Source organism: Plecotus auritus (genome assembly GCF_963455305.1).
Source record: "Plecotus auritus genome assembly, chromosome: 1".
Lineage (NCBI taxonomy): Eukaryota > Metazoa > Chordata > Mammalia > Chiroptera > Vespertilionidae > Plecotus > Plecotus auritus.
The window spans coordinates 158,289,659-158,308,783 of NC_137770.1; the positions used below are offsets into that span (position 1 = coordinate 158,289,659).

Sequence of the window (19,125 nt, forward strand, 5' to 3'; positions counted from 1 at the left end):
TCCAAAATACATGCTTTAAAGTCCTAACCACAGGACCTCAGAATGTGACTGTATTTGGAGTTAGAGTCTTTAAAGAGGTAATTAAGGTAAAATTAGGTCATATGGTGGGCCTTAATTCAATACAACCAGTGTCCTGGTAAGAAGAGCACACACCACAAGCTTGGAGGAAAGAAGATGTGGAGACACATGGAGAAGACTGCCATTTGCATGCCGAGGAGATAGACCTCAGAAAAAAACGACTCCACTTACACTCTGTTCTCAGACTTCCAGTCTCCAGAACTGTGAGAAAATAGATTCCTATTATTTAAGCTACCAGGTCTGTGTTATTTTATGGCAGCTGGAGCTGATTAATATATTAATGTTCACACAACAACATGTGCTTAAGTGTTTATAGTGGCTTTACTCACAAGCACCAAAAATTGTAAACCACTCAAAGGTCTTGCAACTGGTAAATGATGGACAAACTGTGGTACATCTACATAAACTACTCAGCAGTAGCACAGAATAAATTACTGATTCGTGCAATAGCGTGAATGATGCTCAAATGCCGTTTGCTTAGTGAAAGAAGCCAGACTCAAAGGCTACATAGTATATGATTTTATTTATCTCTCATTATGGAAAAGGTGGAATTATATGAGCAGAAAACAGATCAGTGGTCCGGGAATCGGGAGCCTGGGAGGAAATGATTACCGAAAGGCCAGTGCAAGGGGTTTTGGAGGTGAAGGCACTGCTCTGTATCTCCACTGTGGTTGCGTTCATGTATTCATCCTCTCAGTCATTCAACACATATTATTAGGCACTTGCTATGTGCCAAGCGGAGCTCTAATTTCTAGGATACAAATGAAGAAGGCATGGTTCTTTCTTCATGAGTGGCAGGAAAGACAAACATAGGAACAGCCTGCTCGTCTTATAAATAAGGTCTGTGTGTGCACGTGTGCCTGTGTGCGCATGTCTGCTTCCTCAGTTGGCCAGCTTTGTTTCTGCACGCTGTCTTGCTGTGGTACCAGTGGCTCAGTGTCATTTCTCTCTTTCAGACATCATTCAGCCGGGGTTTCACAAAGAACATGAAACTTGAAGCCGTAAACCCCAGGAATCCAGGAGAGCTCTGTGTGGCCTCTGTCGTGAGGGTGAAGGGGCGGTTGCTGTGGCTTCACCTGGAAGGTATGCCCGCTTTGTTACCATTCTGGAGAATTTAGGATCCATCCAGCACGTCTCAGAAGTGTCCGTTTTGTGTTCCTTTTACTTAAAACAGCTCTTAAATTATTCAGTGTTCTCAAGTAAGTGAAACTAATCAAATACAAATTTGTACAGAGGCTCTCATTTTAATTTAATAATTTCATGAAATGAGATGCTGGAGTGATAATTATGTTCGGAACACAGTGGGTTTTTTACATCTATGATTATAAAAGCTAATGTCACAGTTAAATTAATATGAGTCACTAAGACTGGTATTTGAGGTCTTGGTTATTATGAAGTCTTGGTAATTATGAGGATAGAATTGCATATTTTAATGTGAATAATACCCTTACTTTGGTTTCTTCCATAGTTGTTTAATTTTTCCTTAAAATAGTAAATGGAGATGACTTTCTCCCCAAATATACAGGAGTGGGCAAAAATAGGTTTATACTTGTAATACAAATAAATAATACAATAATTAATAAATAATAATATAAGAATAAACTGTTTTGCATATTCACAACTATAAACCTACTTTTGCCCACCCCTGTATAATAAACAGGATTTAGGCTTGTTTGTTGGTGTTTAAACTGTTCTTTATAGCTACATTTTACTTACAATTATACAGATAATTCACAGAATAATGTACTTTGTAAACAAACCTTGATCAGATTTTGAATTTAGATAGTAGACTATATTTTCTAGATGTTATATTTTCAATGAGAAAGAATTGAAATGAATTTGATATCCAAGGTTTTCCCATCTTTCTGTGATTTAAGATACTTTGAGTTTTTTGTTTGTTTGTTTTTTTCTTTGTTTTTCAGTTTCACAGCACTCAATAGTTATTTCAAGTGTTTATGAAAAAACAGTAAGACTATATATGAATAATAAAGTTATGTTAGCTTTCCTGGTCTATATTTTAGATCTTTTAACATGCTTGTATTACCATTGGACCAGAAAGTTTGGAAGGTCATAGAATTGCTGCTAATATCTTCATCCTTATTTCATCAGTAATAAGATCTAACAAGCATTGAAAGTTTTTAGATAGGCCTACCATCTCATCAACATTACAGTTCAGGAGAGTGGGAAGAGTAGAGAGCAGTGATTTTAGCTGAACATCATAGGTGTCGTTAATTCCCAGAAAATAGTTTAAAATATTACTGTGGTTTAAGATTTCCAATCCTATATAATAAAAGGCTAATATACAAATTGTCCCCTCGATGCGGAGTTCGACTAGGGGATGACTGCCTGTGGCCCCTCACACTGGCTGGCCCCACTCCCTATTAGCCCCCCGACCCTGATCGTGAGTGGGGTTGGCCAGCCAACCTCCCACGGCCCCTCCCCCCAGCCAGCCTGGCCCCAATCGGCCCTGATTGGGCCAGCCAGCCAGACCCCACCCATGCACGAATTCGTGCACCGGGTCTCTAGTTTGAAATAAGAGGAAATTCTCAAAAAGTTGATTGCTTTGTTTTTCAAATAAAATGGCCTCTAGTGGAAGTAGCCAGAAGGTAGACACAAGCATAATAGTGATATTTCTGCAGCCACAGTAATTGTGCGACCTTACTTTCATTACTACATATAAAGTTGATTCAGCTGCTCTTGGAAAAATAGGAGCTCTTGGATGATTTTGAATCCCTTAATCGAACATGCTACCTAATACTATGTTAAGCTATATCATGAGATTGGAATCTTATTTACATTGTTAATTTGAAAACAAAAATGGGAATGTTTAGAGCCCATGTATTATCATTATTATTTAGCACATTGTGGTTAAGATTATTTGGCAGTCATAATTTATTTACATCCAAATTGCTGTTTTTCTTTGGTATAGTTTTGTGGATTTATAGCAAACTAAATACAAGTCAATTCATGGCAGCTCTTTTGCTTATTCTTCAGAGTGCTTTAATTCTGTAGTAATGAGTTAGTTAGGCTTCTGAAGCAGGTCAGAAAGTAAATTATCCATTTTTTCCAGGCCGTGCACATTTAAAGAAAAAAATTTAAACAATCTGTTGACTATCATCTGCCTGGAATTATTGGTTAAAATTATGCATTTATTTCATCAAATAAAGTAAATTCCACTCAATCTCCTTAAATGGTCTTAAATTTTGTGTGTTTTTGTTTTGTTTTATTTTTGATTTGGGCCCTTACTGAACATTTACCATTTAATATAATAGCAAGCTTGCTGGTACTTATTTCTCATTATTTCAGTTTTATGTAATAGTGTTTTCTTTCCTCTGTCCTAGGGACAAAATGTTAGAGATTCACTACGGTCACTTTGTGCCTGTTAGAGTACTTTTATGATGATGGTGATGCTGATTATAGACCATTTATTCGACACTTTGAATTTATAAAGTACTTCATAACAATTTATCAGTTATATTTGTGCATTAAATTGATGTGAAGTATTTCAACACATGCCTAATTGACCACTTGTAGGTCATTAAAAGGGTGATTTTTATTTAATATTTCACTTCTCTTGAAGTCAGATAGTTCTTTAAGTGTCTATAAAGGAGCCGATGTTGAAGGGGGAGCAATGAATAAATTACATGAGATTTGTGTAATATTATTTTAGGTGCAAATTTGGAAAGAATCTCAAGCTCTCACAAAGCCACTGATAGTGAGCAAGGGCAGTTTCTGATGAAGGAGCTTTGTGTTTTGGGAAGGACATTGTTGTGCTTTCTCTATGGTAATACTCTGCTCTAGGTAACCGTGTGTACCATCCTGAGCATTATCTATGTAGTAGAAATGTTAACACCTCTAGTATTGCAGCTCTAGCATATTACACACACTGCCTCACACGCTTGTTTTTCTGTCTGCGTTCTCAAAATCCAAGTCACTCCACATACAGTTCAGGTCATTTTCTCCTGGGACAAATAGGGTGTGGGCATTCTGTTCATCCTCATAGCATGTTCACTCTCTAAGAGGGTTTATATCTTTGGATTGCCTTCTTGGTTTCCCTTATCCCATTATTATTAATACTAGTGGCCCGGTGCATGAAATTCATGCGTGGGGGTGGGGTGGTTCCCTTAGCCCAGCCTACACACTCTCTAATTGACATTCCTCTCACAATCTGGGACCACTGGCTCCTAACCGCTCATGTGCCTGCCTGCCTGATCGCCCCTAACTGCCTCTGCTTGCCTGCCTGATTGCCCCTAACCCCTCTGCCTGCCTGCTTGATCGACCCTAACTGTCCTCCCCTGATGGCCTGATCTCACCCCTAACTATTCTCCCCTGCTGGCCTGATCACCTCTAACTGCCTCTGCCTGCCTGATTGCCCCTAACTACCCTCCCCTGCAGGCCTGATCTCGCTCCCAACTGTCCTCCACTGCTGGCCTGATCTCACCCCTAATTGCATTCCCCTGCCAGCCTGATCGCCCCTGACTGCCTCTGTCTGCCTGATGGCCCCTAAATGCCCTCCCCTGCTGGCCTGATCTCACCCCCAACTTCCCTCCCCTGCCGGCCTGATCGCCCCCAACTGCCCTCCCCTGCTGGCCTGATTGCCCCTAACCCCCTGCTGGCCTGATCTCACCCCAACTGCCCTCCCCTGCTGGCCTGATCGCCCCTAACTGCCTCTGCCTCGACCCCCACCACCCTGGCTTTGTCCGGAAGGAAGTTGGATGTCTGGTCGACCCGGTCTAATTAGCATATTACCCTTTTATTTGTATAGATAAATTATAGGATAGGATTCCTTAAATGGGGGGGGGAGCCTTTTTCAGCAGGAGAATATGCTCTTGACAGACAAAAATACATAATCCCAATATCTGGACTGATAGCCACATGCACTATACTGCCAAACCGGTCATTAAAAAATTGAACCGCTTTCTTACACCTTACACCAAACAGCTGTTGCCCTTAAAACCCCTCCTCAGCCCCCACCTTAGGTTCTGCCTTTGCAGTTCACCCGAATTAGGTTCTGATTGGTTGGTTTATATGTCAGTCAGTGTCAAAAGCTCCACCTTCTAGGCAGCCATTGGCTCCTCGAAGTTCACCCAGATTTGGTTCTGATTGGTTGGTTTCTATGCCAGTCAGTGTCTCCAGGCCTATCTTTGGGCCTGATCAGAGAGGTGGGGCTAATCAGCAGCCCCCACAGCTGCTGGCAAGACCCAGAGAGAAAGAGAGGCAAGGGCTGATTAACAGCTGCCATGGAGGCTGTGGATCAGACCCTGCTTCTCTCTCTGGGCCTCTCTTTGGGCATGATCTGCAGCCCCCTCAGCAGTCAGTTCTGGGTCACCGTGCCTGCAGCAGTGGCAGTCAGTGCTGAGTTGCTGCGGCGACCCAACACTGACTGCAGGACTGACTTCCAGTGTTGGGTCATCCATTAGGTCATTTTGGACATTACGGATCCTGGCTCTTTATATAGATAGATAGATAGATGATAGATAGATAGATAGATAGATAGATAGATGATAGATAGATAGATAGATAGATAGATGATAGATAGATGATTTTCTCATTTAGAAGAGATGCAGTGGGTTCCACATTCCTGAATATGAAGTATTTTAGATTTTTAGCTGAGGCAGAAATGCCTTTTATGTCATAAAATGTATGACAACTAACAGGCTTCATTTTTGCTAAGTTATTTAGCTCTTTTACTTGTTGCCACTACAGTAATTTTTGTGGAGAGCTTTAGAACATGAGCACCAAAACCTGGCTTTGAAATTTGGAGCACTGTTATGAATGAAAACAGACAGGGGATTCCTGGTGAGTGTTTGTGCACTGGGAACGTCGAGAGAGAAGGATGTCCTGTAGGGTTTGTTACCCAGGGCTTTCAGTTCTGTGTGTAAAACATAGTGTATAAGCTTCAATCTGTGAATCGTGATGTATAGTTTTGGAAAGTAGCTTTTTAGAGTCCGGGATTACATCCTTCCCCATGAACTTCACATTCCACATTGACAAGCACAGAACATGCAGGGCCCAGTTCACATGTTGCCCTGGATTTCCGCAGGTGACAGCCAAAGTGAGCAACATGTGGACTCTTTAAGCCTGTGTGCCTCATGTAGAATTTCAGTGTAGGTATTTAAACACAGGATTTGCTCTCTCCTTTTTCCCTCTTAAGAAATGCATACTCTGTGGAATTGTCCAGTGCCAGTTTTTTTATTTATCTGATTTTTTTTCTCAGTTTCTTGGCTGTGGTGAGATAGACCTTGGCATGTGATGTTCTGCCGGTGTCCTTTTGTCCACTTGCTTTACGTTTTAGGCATCATTTAAGATGGGAACGCAACTCAGCACTTTGCAGGACAGTTCCCTGACCAGGCCAGGCTTGCAGGGCCATATCCTCGCCCTCTTCACCTGCAACTAGCAGTGTCCTAATCTGGCTTACATCTGTGCCAGTAGGATGATGGCGGCAGGTGCAGGCCTTTCACTTCTGGAGCATGGACCTTCACATAATCCCATTTTTGCCCTCGTCTTTTTCCTATTCTCAGCCATCTCCTTGTGTTTCCAACTCTTAGTTGTTCTCATTCCTCTTTTCTAGAGAGTAAACCTCTAGCCACCAGCCTGGGTGGAGGTGTGACCTTCTGTGCAGAGTCAACAGTGTGTTGAGAGGTCTAACTGCTTCTTGGAGAGACTTTCAACCAGTCTTTTCTCAGTTCAGCCTCACCCATCCCTTGCTGCCACTCCACTGTCTTTCTGGGGGCTGGCAGCCTGAATTGGCTTGCTTCTTGCCCTCCTTGTCCTCTGTACTTTGAAGACTCTCAGCTACGTGGTGAATAAATAAATGAGGTAATATACTAAGTATGGTTAATGGAGTTTTGTGCCTGAGTCCCTTATGGCACAATTTGATTCTATGTCAGACATAGGGATGAAGGCCAAAACCAGGGTAGACATCAATAAATATTTTGATAGAGGAATAGATTCCTGGAGCATGAACTTTGAACCAGGTGATCTTATTAGAACTGAGGAATGTTGGCATGCCTAGCATGATCCCCAAGCTCAGAACATTTTTTTACATTTGTGATGGGACAGACCCCTTTGAGATTCTAATGAAAGCTGTGGACACTCAGAAAAATGTACTTGAAGGGTATATGATTTTTTATGCCACTTCAGATGATTCACAGGCCCTCTCAAAACAATTCTCAGATGGACCTCCCAGATCCAAACCCCTGCAGGAGATTCTCAGGAGATATTAATAGACTAGAGGCCTGATGCACGAGAAATTTGTGCAAGGGGCTTGGCCCTTGCATCTGTGGTGGCTTGCTTCGGCCCTCACAGACCCGGCTTCATCTGGAAGGTCATCCAGAAGGATGTCCAAAAGGTTGTTTGGCTGTCTGGTCTAATTAGCATATTATGCTTTTATTATTATAGATTTTAGATTTGTGCTGTCCAGTGTGTAGCTTCTAGTCACATGTGGCAATTTCATTTTAAATTAACTAAAATTAATTTACAATTTCAGTTCCTCAGTTGCACTCTCTGCAGTCAGGTGCTCAGTAGGGAGGTGAAGCTGTGGCCACCGTTTCGGACAGCACATTTCCCCACGCAGAAAGTTCATTTGAACAGTACTGTTCTAGATGCTCACATGAGTCAAAAGTAAGTCCCACTGGCCTATGGAGACCCAGAACTCAGATTTTCTTGGAATGTGGGGGCAGCAAAACGCAAGTAGCTCAATGCCAGACTGTACATTTCAGCTTTTAATACCAAGAAGAAATGAGGTTTTAGGACCCACAGAACTTAAAAACTGGAGGTATAAAAACTGAAGCTAGAGTCCATTCTTTTCTGACAAATGGGCAAGAAAGCATAATTGGTATCTCAAGCAGAAAGGGACTGTAGCAGGAAACTAGGTGCCTGTAAGATCCTTGAGAGGGGTGGAGGACAGAGGTCATGAGGCCCACAATGGACTATTTTAAGGCCACTGTGGGGTCCCATGGGCAGGAAGCCGCGATCGATGGCCTGCCACTGGCTCCAGTCCCTCTCACAACTCCAGTTTGTGAGGAAACACTGGGACTGCTGAAGCACCTCCAGAGACCCTTGAAGCTTAGGAATGGAAATGGACGTACCAAGTCCAGCTGTTAACACTCCAGGGCCTTGCTTGCCAGCAGTAACAGCAGCAGGGAGGTCGCTTCTGCTTCATTCTGTCCTTTGAAGCTCACATGAATAAATACCAGCGGTGGAACCTATTTTGAACGCAGTGCGCTATCGTGTGTGGGGATCTGGGAGTTCATTTTTCAGGTCTCCAGCCCCTCAAGCCGAGAGGAAGGTGGGCTGTGGTGCTGAGAGCCAATCAGCCATCCCATCATCCCCTCTTTCCACTTTTGTAAAAGAATCTGTGTTGTATGGAAATCAAACATACAAGATCTTAAGTTACAGAATGAAATGTTGGAGGCTTATTCTTTTCAGCAAGTTAGCCGATAAACAGTAAGTTTCATTTTTAACGTTAAGTAACAAAGCAAGACATGCGTTGTTAGCTCTGCTCACGTGTTGGGCATGTCAGTGGATAAACGGGAGGCATTTTCAATAATTTCCTTGAGTAATTTCCTTTCCTATCTCCATTTCCCCCTCACATTCAGTCTTCCTCTTGTGAAGAAGTGTAATATACATTTCCATCCCTTGCTTTGGTTGTTTTTGTTTTCATGAAGATGTTTTCTTTTTATGTAAGTTCCTCCGCAGTCATGTGCAATTCCCCACCTTAAAAATGTCTTTTGCAGCATTTGACCTACCTTGACCCCTTTTCCAAAGTCTTCCCTCTGTCTTTTCTGGAATACTGGCTGGGCGGCTTTCTCTTCCCCACTGAGGTTTCCTTAGAAGAGGTTCTTGTTTTCACCTTTGTACTGCTTTCCTCACATGTAAAGGTCAGAATTCTTCAGACCTTTTCTTCCCCGGTGCCCATACAATCTCATCTTTCTCTGTGCATCGAATAGCAGTTCTGTGCTGACAAATCTGTATGCCCACCACTCCCAGCAGTCACAGGCATAACCCCATGTTCGCCCACCTGCAAAGCACCTCTGTGTGCACATCAGCTTGGTACAGACATCACTGTGTCGCCCCTGTGTTTGCTCTTCTCTTGGAGTTTTCGATCTGACCTGGTGCTTTATTTCAGCCAAGTTAAAAACCACAGTCATCCAACTTAGAAATTCTAGGAAACTCTTGTCTGTTTGCACCCCCACGGCTCCGGTGACCAGGAAGTCACTTCGGTAGCCCAGTGCCCCTTGGCAGCTCTGTCTCTTCTCGCTGCCACTCCCCAGGTTAGGTCTTCATCCCTTCCTCTTAGGATTTCAGTAGTCCCCTAACTGCTTTCCCTATCGTCTTCATGGGCTCTAAGAGCTGGCTTTGTAAAATACAGTCATTGCCCTTCTTCTAACACATGTGGAGTCTGTATTTCTCGCAGAGCCAAGACTCAAATAACTGGCTTTCAGCAAGGCCTCCCGACATACACACCTGCTTCCTAGACATGTGATCATGAGGACTTTTTAAGTTTAAAATCTCTGTTCTTATTTGTACAGCACTATAAAATGTACATAATAATGGGTTCTACCTTGGAGGATGCTGTGGAGATTAGCTGGGAGAATTAGTGTCTATAAAGTGCTCAGAGTTGTGTGTGGCCCATAATAGTCAGAGCCCAGTAAGTGGAGGTGGTGAGGAGCGAAAAGGAAGGCAGTGTTCTTCCTTGCAGCTTTACCTCCCTGCATAGAGCCTGTGCTCCGTCCGAATAGACCACTCAGGTGTCTGTTAACATCCTGATACTGTGATTGGTGCTGCGAGACATTGCACACGGCTATACTCCAGTCCTCGCCTATAGCCTATCGCACAGCACAGTGTTCGTGCGCGAGGAGTTCATGCGCTCACTCAGTGTTTGCTGAATCGACACGAGAAATAAATAAAATCTGTGGTTCCTAATGAGAAAGTGATTTAGGATACAGCAGCCCCTTAAGAACTGTTGTTTTGAGAACCAAATTTTGAAATGATGAGAGGTATTTTATACTTGTAAGCTAAAATCTAAAAACTTCTTGGTCAGTTTTTTCATATGCTTGATTCAGTACCAGGAAACTACCTTCCATATTATAATCAACAATCAACGGAGTCCTACTAAAATGTAGATTCCTGGGGGTCTGCCTTTTAAAGTCCCCTCCCCAGGTGATTCACACACATACTGGAGTTTGTAAAGGACTCTAAGAGGGTAAATGAGCAGAGTGCGGCAGGTTTCAAAGAAACGTTTGTGAGTCAACCTCTTCTCTTTAGGAGACCAGGTGCAGAAAACTGCCCCATGATTTGTGAAAAAGTCAGGTGGTTAATAAGCATTTCGCTAGACTTGCAAAAATGAAACAAAGGGAAATGCAAATGTGAAAAGAATTACATTTCTAGTCAGTGTGGGTTAAAACCGTTAAAGAGGTACGGCCTGCAGAAGGCACTGTTGCGGAGCTGCTTCAGCAGATCAGGGTATGGAGCAGAATTTCCTGCCCTCAGAGAGGGTGGCCCCGCAGTGGGAGCTATCCCTGGGAGCAGGCCTTCATCACTCCAAATCTGCTTTGTCCCCAAAACTGTCGTGCAGTTAGACAGGTTCTTGGTGGCCAGCGACAGAACTGGCTCTGGCTGTCGCAGCAAAATGGGAATCTGGGAGGAAGGCCTTTGGATGGAGGCTCCAGGAGGCTTTTCAGCAGGAACCAAAGCAAAGTTTGGGCTTTCAAGCTGCCGTTGTGATGAATGTGACTTCTGACTGACCACATTTTGGTTCAAAAGGTCTGAGCCTGACATCATCTGCCTGCAGAGAGAGGGTAGATCTGGCTTTTCCCCTTTGTGGTAGGCAGCAATGGTTACCTCATAATGGAATTCTACAGAAGGGATATGGGGCCCTAAGAGGAATAAGACATGCTAGATAGACCAGAAACAACAAGCAAGGGAGGGGAGGGGGGGGAGGAGACAGCAGAGAAGATGGGGAGGAGATGGGTGGGGAGGGCAGGGGAGGGGGAGGGGGAGGGGGAGAAAGCTGCCTACTTTATATGCTGTCTGAGGCTCTGGAACTAGACTACTTGGATTGGAAACTTGGGTGTGCCACTTACTGGCTGTCTGATCTTTTTCTGTACCTCTGTTTACTGATCTATAAAACGGGGATGAAAACTGTCCCTATCTTTTAGGGTTGTGGTGAGGATTAAACACTTGGGCAAGCGCTGTAAGTAGTTGCAATCCTGTGAGTGTATATATCTCTCTTGCCAGACACATCATTGAATTCTATTTCTGGGGTTTTCCTTTAGGTCGTCTGCATTCTGTCATATCTGGATCTTGCCAGTCACAGTTTTGCTCCTCTCTTTATTCCTTGGGAATTTAATTCCGTAGCTGACAAAGGGATACTCTAAAATCCTATTCCTGGATGGGCATCTGACAATGAAAGAAGCATGAGAGATGGCCCGTGGGGTTTCCAGCACCCAGGTCTTGCTTGCTCACATAATTAACCAGATCTTCATCCTTCTAGTGCTTCACCTCTTAATCACATGCTGAGCCCATCACAGTTTGGTGCGACCTGTAACTATTAATGAGGGCACTGAACAAGGTTGTTTCCTTAAATACCTTTGCCTTTCTTCCCATTCCAGCTTTTAACTGAGATGGAGGGGTCGTTCCAGTTCTAATACTGGAGTCAATGAAAATAAACCATCTTTCTCACAGTTGGCTCTTAGTCTCTTCCCTCACATCCCTCTTGTCTCCAGTCCCCCAGTAGCATCTGCTACTCCTGTGCTCGCCCATGTTTGTTCTCTTCCATAGTTTGCTGGGAATGAAGCAATTATGTAATGTGACAGGGCTGTGTTTCCAAGATTTCAGCGTCATCACAAGCCTTCTCTTTCTTTCATCCTGATGTTCTGAGTAGAACAGGTCACACTCACGGCCCTAAGTCATCTCTTGGATTAAACCCTGTAATTAGAAGGGCAAGTGGGATTTTGTAGAAGTGGAGGGTAGCCGCTAGTCTCTGGATACAGCAAATTGCAATATTATTTTAAGGTTCCAAAGTGATTCTTACAAATTTAGGTGCTTGTAAATTTGCTTTGTGAGTATGGAAAGGCCTTCTCCTCTTAGCAGTGAAATAATTCCTAGTTTAGCTTTGCTCCCTTTTAAGGTAACTTGTCCTTCATTAATCTGATCCCTGTGGCAATACTGTATTTTTGCATGATAGGGTGTATCCAGACTCCTCCTTCTCTGAATATCCTATGTTGTGTTGTTGTTATTGTGATGATAGTGAGGTTGTCATTGTAAAATCAGTAATTCATTCACAAAGGCCCAAAATAAATGAAAGTATCTTTAGTCAGATTCTCTCTACCTCTCCTATCTCCTCAGCCTACAGCCACTCCATTCTTTTCTGAGCAGACACCCACTGGATTAGTATTTTGCTTTTCCTTCCAGATTTATTTCATGCACATATAAAAATATGTTACTTTCCCTTTTTAAATAGATGGTAGCCTACTGTATATACAGAGTATTCTGCACCCTGCTGATCATTGTGTATTCAACTATACATACATGTTTTTACATATAAGTATATAAAGAGGTTTCTTATACTATTTCATAGCGGCAGGATATTCCATCTTATGGATGTGTAATAGTTATTTAATTTCTTCTCCATAGATGGAGGTTTAGGCTTCCTGATGGTTTTTTAAATGAAGAATCTGGATAAGAACAAATAAGTAGAGTCCATATTGACTTGATGCAGCAGAAATAAAGTCAGAGATTAAGCCATGGTCTTGTGTCATTTATAAGAGTTTTTCCTGTGAAATGATAAATATATTACAGCAGTCCTTAGTGGAGCATCTAGCTTTGCATACGTGGTTTTGGCAATCCTAGAATAATCAATAAAAGAGCATTATATACATTTTTAATGGATTATAAGAGGTTATGTTCTAAAAAACTCTTCCGAGTCCAGCCAGATGTATCCAGATTCATAAGGTTGATAAAGAGAAATAAAGAATTAGTACCTTCATTCAGAACAGGATTGGAAATCTTTCCTGGATGACAAAGAACCCACTTTTCCATTAGTTTTTGCCTTAATGGGCTAAATTTGGGGGTGGAAGGAATGCAGGACTATAAGTTTCTTGAGGATATGGTAGCTGACACATTGCAGCTCATAAATATTTGCTTAATTGAATGGAAAGCATGATCAAAGAATTTTAAAGTACTGTAAAGACAGCCTTAGAAATGTATTAATGTATACATTGTTACAGAGTGTATATATTAAAGCATTAATATGATGTGATGTTTGAACTAGCAGAACATTGGAAGACAAAAGTCATAATTCATGAAGGAATAAGCTAGAAAGTTCAGTTTATGCTATTTTGACCTTGAAAATGTTATTTATAGCTAAACATAAATATGGAAATAGAAACATATCTAGTAGCTGAATTCAATTTGTGAGCAAAATTGTTGAGTAACTGGGAAACACACACTATTTTTGTGAGTTTGAAGACTAAGAACATCTTCATCCTCTGTGTAATGGGGAAATAACCCAACAACCCTCTTCATTGCAACCTCTGGAGAATTATGTGCCCTTGCGGACAAGAAAAATCACTTCCATCTTTGAAGCTACTTGGAGGGTTTCTTTATCTTTTGTTTGTTTGGGATGTCTTTTTACTTATTTGACAAATAGGTTACATATTGATTGTGTTGACCTTAAACAAATAGACAGATATTTCTCCATCAAAGTGGGCTTATTTGGGAACAACAAAGAATTGTAATTCTGGATATGTGGTCTAATGGCATACCACAGAAGTTCATAAACAAAGGAGAGAAGCAGTCTTTTATGGAGTTGGGAGGGGTTGTTGTAAAGGAAGAATCCAATGGAGGCAACTGAAATTTCAAGTACAGTGACTTCTCATTGAGTGAGTTGTGGTGGTCTCTCATGGGCTGAGCTGTTACTGGGCAAGGAAGAGTCTTCCTCCTGTGAGGTGGTACAGTAGTACCACTTCCTCTCAGATGCAGGTACTTCTCTTCCCTTGGGATCAGCAGTGAGTGCATATTGAGTGACACTTGGGTGAGAGTTCTCTCTTCTAACCTCCATTCTAAATGAGGTTTCTCTTTACCCTCGCTAGGTAGCTTAGTTGGCTAGAGCATCATCTGGATATGCCAAGTTTTCAGGTTCGTCCTGATCAGGGCACATATGAAAATCAACCAACGAATGCATAAACAAGTGGAACAACAAATCCATGTTTCTCTCTCTCTCTCTCTCTCTCTCTCTCTCTCTCTCTCTCTCTCTCTCAAATTAATTACAAAATTTAAATGAGGTTTCTGTTTATTAATTTTCACAGTTGAGTTGTATGAGACAAATGATTTCTATTCAAAAGCAATCCCTATAAACATGGTTGCATTTATTTAACATATATCGTTTAAATTATAGGAGAATTAAGCAAAAAGTAAGTAAAGATTGATAATAACAGTAATGCTTTCTTTGAGAACAAATCTAAAGTTTAAAGTGACTAATAGTGATGATAATATGTGTGTCTAAGAATCTGTTTTCAGTGCTCATGTATACTAGAATCTGCATTCAGATTGCACTATATGCACCAATATCTTGGTTTGACACTAAATTGGGACCCTCCACTGATTAAATAACATACTCTGTCTACACAATGTCTACTATAGAATGAGACTTAAGAAGTTGGGAGTCAGTGTAACTGTAGTTAACATTTTGTGTTCCTGGTATTTAGCTTCAGGAAGTTAACTTTTTGAGGTGATATGATTAAAAATTCATCAGATATCGTGTGATAAGCTGGATGTGTGCGAAGCTCTACTGTGTTATTTTCATCTTGGTTCTCAGTGAAGAAACCAAAGCAATGAAAGATTTAAGTGGTCAGAGCCCATTAGTCACTCTCTATTAATAGAGCCCTTATCTTTCGATTCTTGGTTCAAGAGTATCTTCTCTCAGAGTGTTTTTTTTTTTTAAAGGACTATTGATTCAGAGTAGAAGTTTCTTCTTTTTACTAGTTTTCTGGGTTCTAATTTTATTCTCTCAGTAGCTAGAGCTCCTTGAAACTTTAGCTAATACAGGTATTGCACCCAGATCTCTCCTCCTTTTCAGAGGCTCCGCTACAATGCTGATTTATCACAGGGCATTATTATTATGATTATGAAACAGGAAGTAGGCAGATCCCCACTAAAAATACAATACTACATACATGACTTTGGTGTGACATGGCCAAAGTCTGCAAGCTACAAACTGAGTTCAAAATAATCAACTCCAATCAAACTTATAAAGGAACACGTTCCCTAGAGAAATTGTGTCATCTGTTTTCACTGCTCATAATTGGTGTTGTAGAGAAAGTCATGTTTAACTTTCATTAGCTAAAGGCTGATCTTTGCTTGGTGCTGGGTGAAGAATGCCTTGGTGGCTTAAACGTGTGTCCTATGGCCCCCACCCAAAGCTCAGCCACGCTTCTTTAATTTCAGAGCTATTCTTAGGAAAGGAAGAGACTCGTTCCCTCTGCTAGCGTTTCTGGCAATGCCATTGTTTCTGGGTTACTTCCTCGTCCCATTTTCAGTCAGATCTCTCCTTTCCAAACCCCCCACTCTATTTGAGCCCCTTGTACTCTTGTATATTTCAGGCATTTGTGCCTGTCATAAGGCTATTGTCAGTTTTGTGTTTAATATCCAGGAGTATGTTTTCCTCAGTCTCAGGGATGCTCAGTATTTTCCTTCTTCCTAGGTGTCTTTTTTGGTAAAACCTGTTTGTACCTATTGTCTTAACTTTTCAATGCAGGCCTGCAGACTCCTGCTCCAGAGTTTATTGTTGATGTTGAATCCATGGACATCTTCCCTGTGGGCTGGTGTGAAGCAAATTCTTACCCTTTGACCACACCTCACAAAATAGTCCGTAAGTATCGCCAAGTTTGGAGCTCAGATAGATAACCTCCAGGGTTGGCATGAATAAATAGGCAATTTTGTTAAGATAGTATAGCCAGGTTGTAAACATAGAAAAGGTTTGAAATTTCCCACAGTGCACCAGCTTTTTAAATCTCATTCATTACGTTCATGAGATGAATATTTCATAGGTTGACAAATAAAGTCACAATGACGAGACAACTGAAGGTCACAGAGAGGCAAAAATAAATATCTGGAATCTTCTCTCCGTTTTGTATACAACTTATTATTTTTATTAAAAAATTAGACTAACTACTATATTTTTGTATTATCATATCTGAGAAAAGACTACTTTTTCTCATGAGGTTTACTCCAAAGGAGTCATAATTGGTCCCAATAATTTAGTGACATAGATATAAACACTAAACTACTATTAGCACTAATTGACCAGTGAAATGTCAACTGTACTTTGAAAAGAGCATTACATCACATCCAGAACCAACTTAAAACAATATTAGTGGGGAAAAAACCATATTAGTGGTTAACCAATCCCACAATACACACACTTACATATAAGGTATCCCAAAAAATTATACACACATTTTAAATAATTATAAAGGCAGTGTTTATTAAAATACATTTCATTTTGAAAATTGAGCTATCACCTGCTGACGTGTGTATACTTTCTTTGGGGATACCATGTATGTACAGCAGTGTGTTTTAAGGTACATTTTTATAATAATAGGTCATTATCTTGAAAAGATATCTTTTGAAAATTTTCAAACCTAATAAATATTGGCATTAAATATTCTACCATAGGTTTTAAAAAATATTATTTAAAATTTTGGTTCCTTAAAGATAAGGGGTTTAATTTTTATGACACAGATTATATTTCTTATATTTTAAATGTAATTTATATGCTAGCTTTACTTCTTTCTAGCAGTATGCTTGAGTGTATATTACATGTACACTAAATGTGGATCACTTATGTAGAATCTCAGAGCATTGCTATAGAGAAAGTTCCATCTCACAGTTGGCCTTTTATTTCCTGATGTCAACAGATTTTGAAGGGAACTTAGAGTCCTCCTATTTGATACTCATCAAGAGTAGGGTAGGACACTGGGTGAAATAAAGAAGGTAGCTCTGATTATAGGCAAAGTGGTATTTAAAGGATTCTTCTCTCTCAGATACCATACTGTTCAGTGAGGCTGATCTAATGAGAGTAATATCTTCCCCTTACTTTAAAATATTTCTAAAAATTTGAGCCAAGGATAATTATTTCAATCTGAAGTCATTGTTTTTTTATTTTTCCCTCTAAGTCTAAACCCACCAACTCTTTAGAAGTTTTGTTAGGATTAATTTATGCTTATCTTGGAAATTTCAGGAATATTTGTGCCAAAATAGATGTCAGAAGCTCTGGTCTGTCTTTATTAAGGTGGTTCTAAATATGAAATGGAAATGTTCTTTTCAAAAAAATTATTATTGACTGCTTTATGTTACTATTTCATAGACACATTTGGTAGATAGCAATCCTCCTTTCAATAATAAAATGTTTTAGTTTAAGAACATGTCTCTAATCCTAATTTGGGAGTATCTGTTATGGTAACATTATTTGACTTATCACACTTTCTTTGGGGGAAAAAGTCATCTGGACAATCATACTTGCAACAATTCATCTTACCAAGTGTGTTCATGTGAGGTATGATATGTGTGCTCTTTTTCTTTCTTATTAAATCACATTTTAAAATGAAGTAGACAGTGTGTAGTGATAAGATTAAATGCACTAAATTCTATTTAGACCTCATTTCTGATAAGTCAAAGTCTATTTTATGCTTGAAGCAATTAAGATAAAATTGTGGCATGAATGAAATAACTTTTCAGTATTTAAATTGTTACTTTAAAACTAACAGCTTTACACTAAGCCATTTTTTAAAATGCTTTTACCCAACTGGCTAACCAAGCTGATTTTTTTTTTTTATTGGCCTGTTTTACAGCACAACAGAAGAGAAAGATTGCAGTTGTGCAACCAGAAAAACAGTAAGTTTTTATTTTTATTTTTTTGTTTGTTTAGTTTTCAAAAATGAACTGATAAACAAACTATGGAGTGTCTTTATAGAGGATGGGAAGCATGGCTGGTGTTATTAGAGTTAGTCTAACACATAGCACAGTAGTAAAGATGACAGTAAAATATCTGTGGTTTACTGTGCACCTATTTTGTGCAGGGCACAGGGCGTGCCTCTAAAGGAACTTCTACTCCAAATTGTAACGTCTCACTTTGATTCCACCTCAGCATACCGGAAGGACACCCCAGTCTCACTCATTATTAGCGATGGCTCTCTGTGATAGTGGTTCTTAATGCCCGAGAGGCCACGAAGCCCCACCCAGCATGCTCCCCGCCACTCGTCATGGCTGGGCCTGCTGAGAGGGACTTCAGGGTTGCTGCCCAGCTTGGCCACCTCCCAACTGGATGAACTTTTGCAAGTTGCTTTAATATTTTTGCATCTCAGTTGTAAAATACCTTTTCCTCAGGGTTTTTAGGACAGTTAAATTGGATTCTGTGTGTAAAATTTGTAGGCCCTATATTATTGAATAAGTATAGATTATCTCACATTTCAGTTGTAATTTTATGAGGAAAAAGGGTATTTGGGCATCCTGTGCAGATGCCAGCAGAATTTTTTTAGAAACTCGTAACTGGGGGTAACATTTTTACATATTGGAAAGTATCTAAAATATACTAAAATACATATCCCTTGCCAAGCCTTTCTGTTTTCTTAATATGCTGATGGAAATGAAATTAAAAACCACATTTTTCATGTTTAAATTTAAATAAAATAAAAATTGAATAATAACTGCATTGTTAGTGAAATGTGGATAACAGAATTTCTTGCACATTCATTTCTAAACAGTGTATCAGGTTAGTAATGTGACTCCAACACTGAAATAGAGAAGAAATAATGAAATAATGGTTCCATCATTGAAACCGTGTTTGAATACCTAACTCCTAAAGGTGCAGTCAGTGGATCAGCATGTTTCACCCTCTCTTTGCATCAGTCACCAGACTGCTCGTCAAACACAGGCAGCTAGGCTGCCATCTCCAAAACACCCAACTCAGCGTGTCTAACAAGTTCCCAGGTGACACTGATCTTTGAGAACCAGTGCCATGGACGACCCAACTTATATCTCTCA

General features: G+C 40.5%; 1 protein-coding gene across 2 annotated transcripts in view; it reads left to right on the forward strand.

Moving 5' to 3' along the window:
• Positions 1–19,125, forward strand: part of SFMBT2 (Scm like with four mbt domains 2) — a 229,177-nt gene that overhangs the window by 174,605 nt on the left and 35,447 nt on the right. For both annotated transcript variants that reach the window (XM_080685057.1, XM_080685058.1), the window contains exons 11-13: positions 1,035–1,161; positions 15,839–15,952; positions 17,934–17,976. In XM_080685057.1, coding sequence (XP_080541183.1) covers positions 1,035–1,161; positions 15,839–15,952; positions 17,934–17,976 — 284 coding nt within the window. The remainder of the gene's footprint in view (positions 1–1,034; positions 1,162–15,838; positions 15,953–17,933; positions 17,977–19,125) is intronic.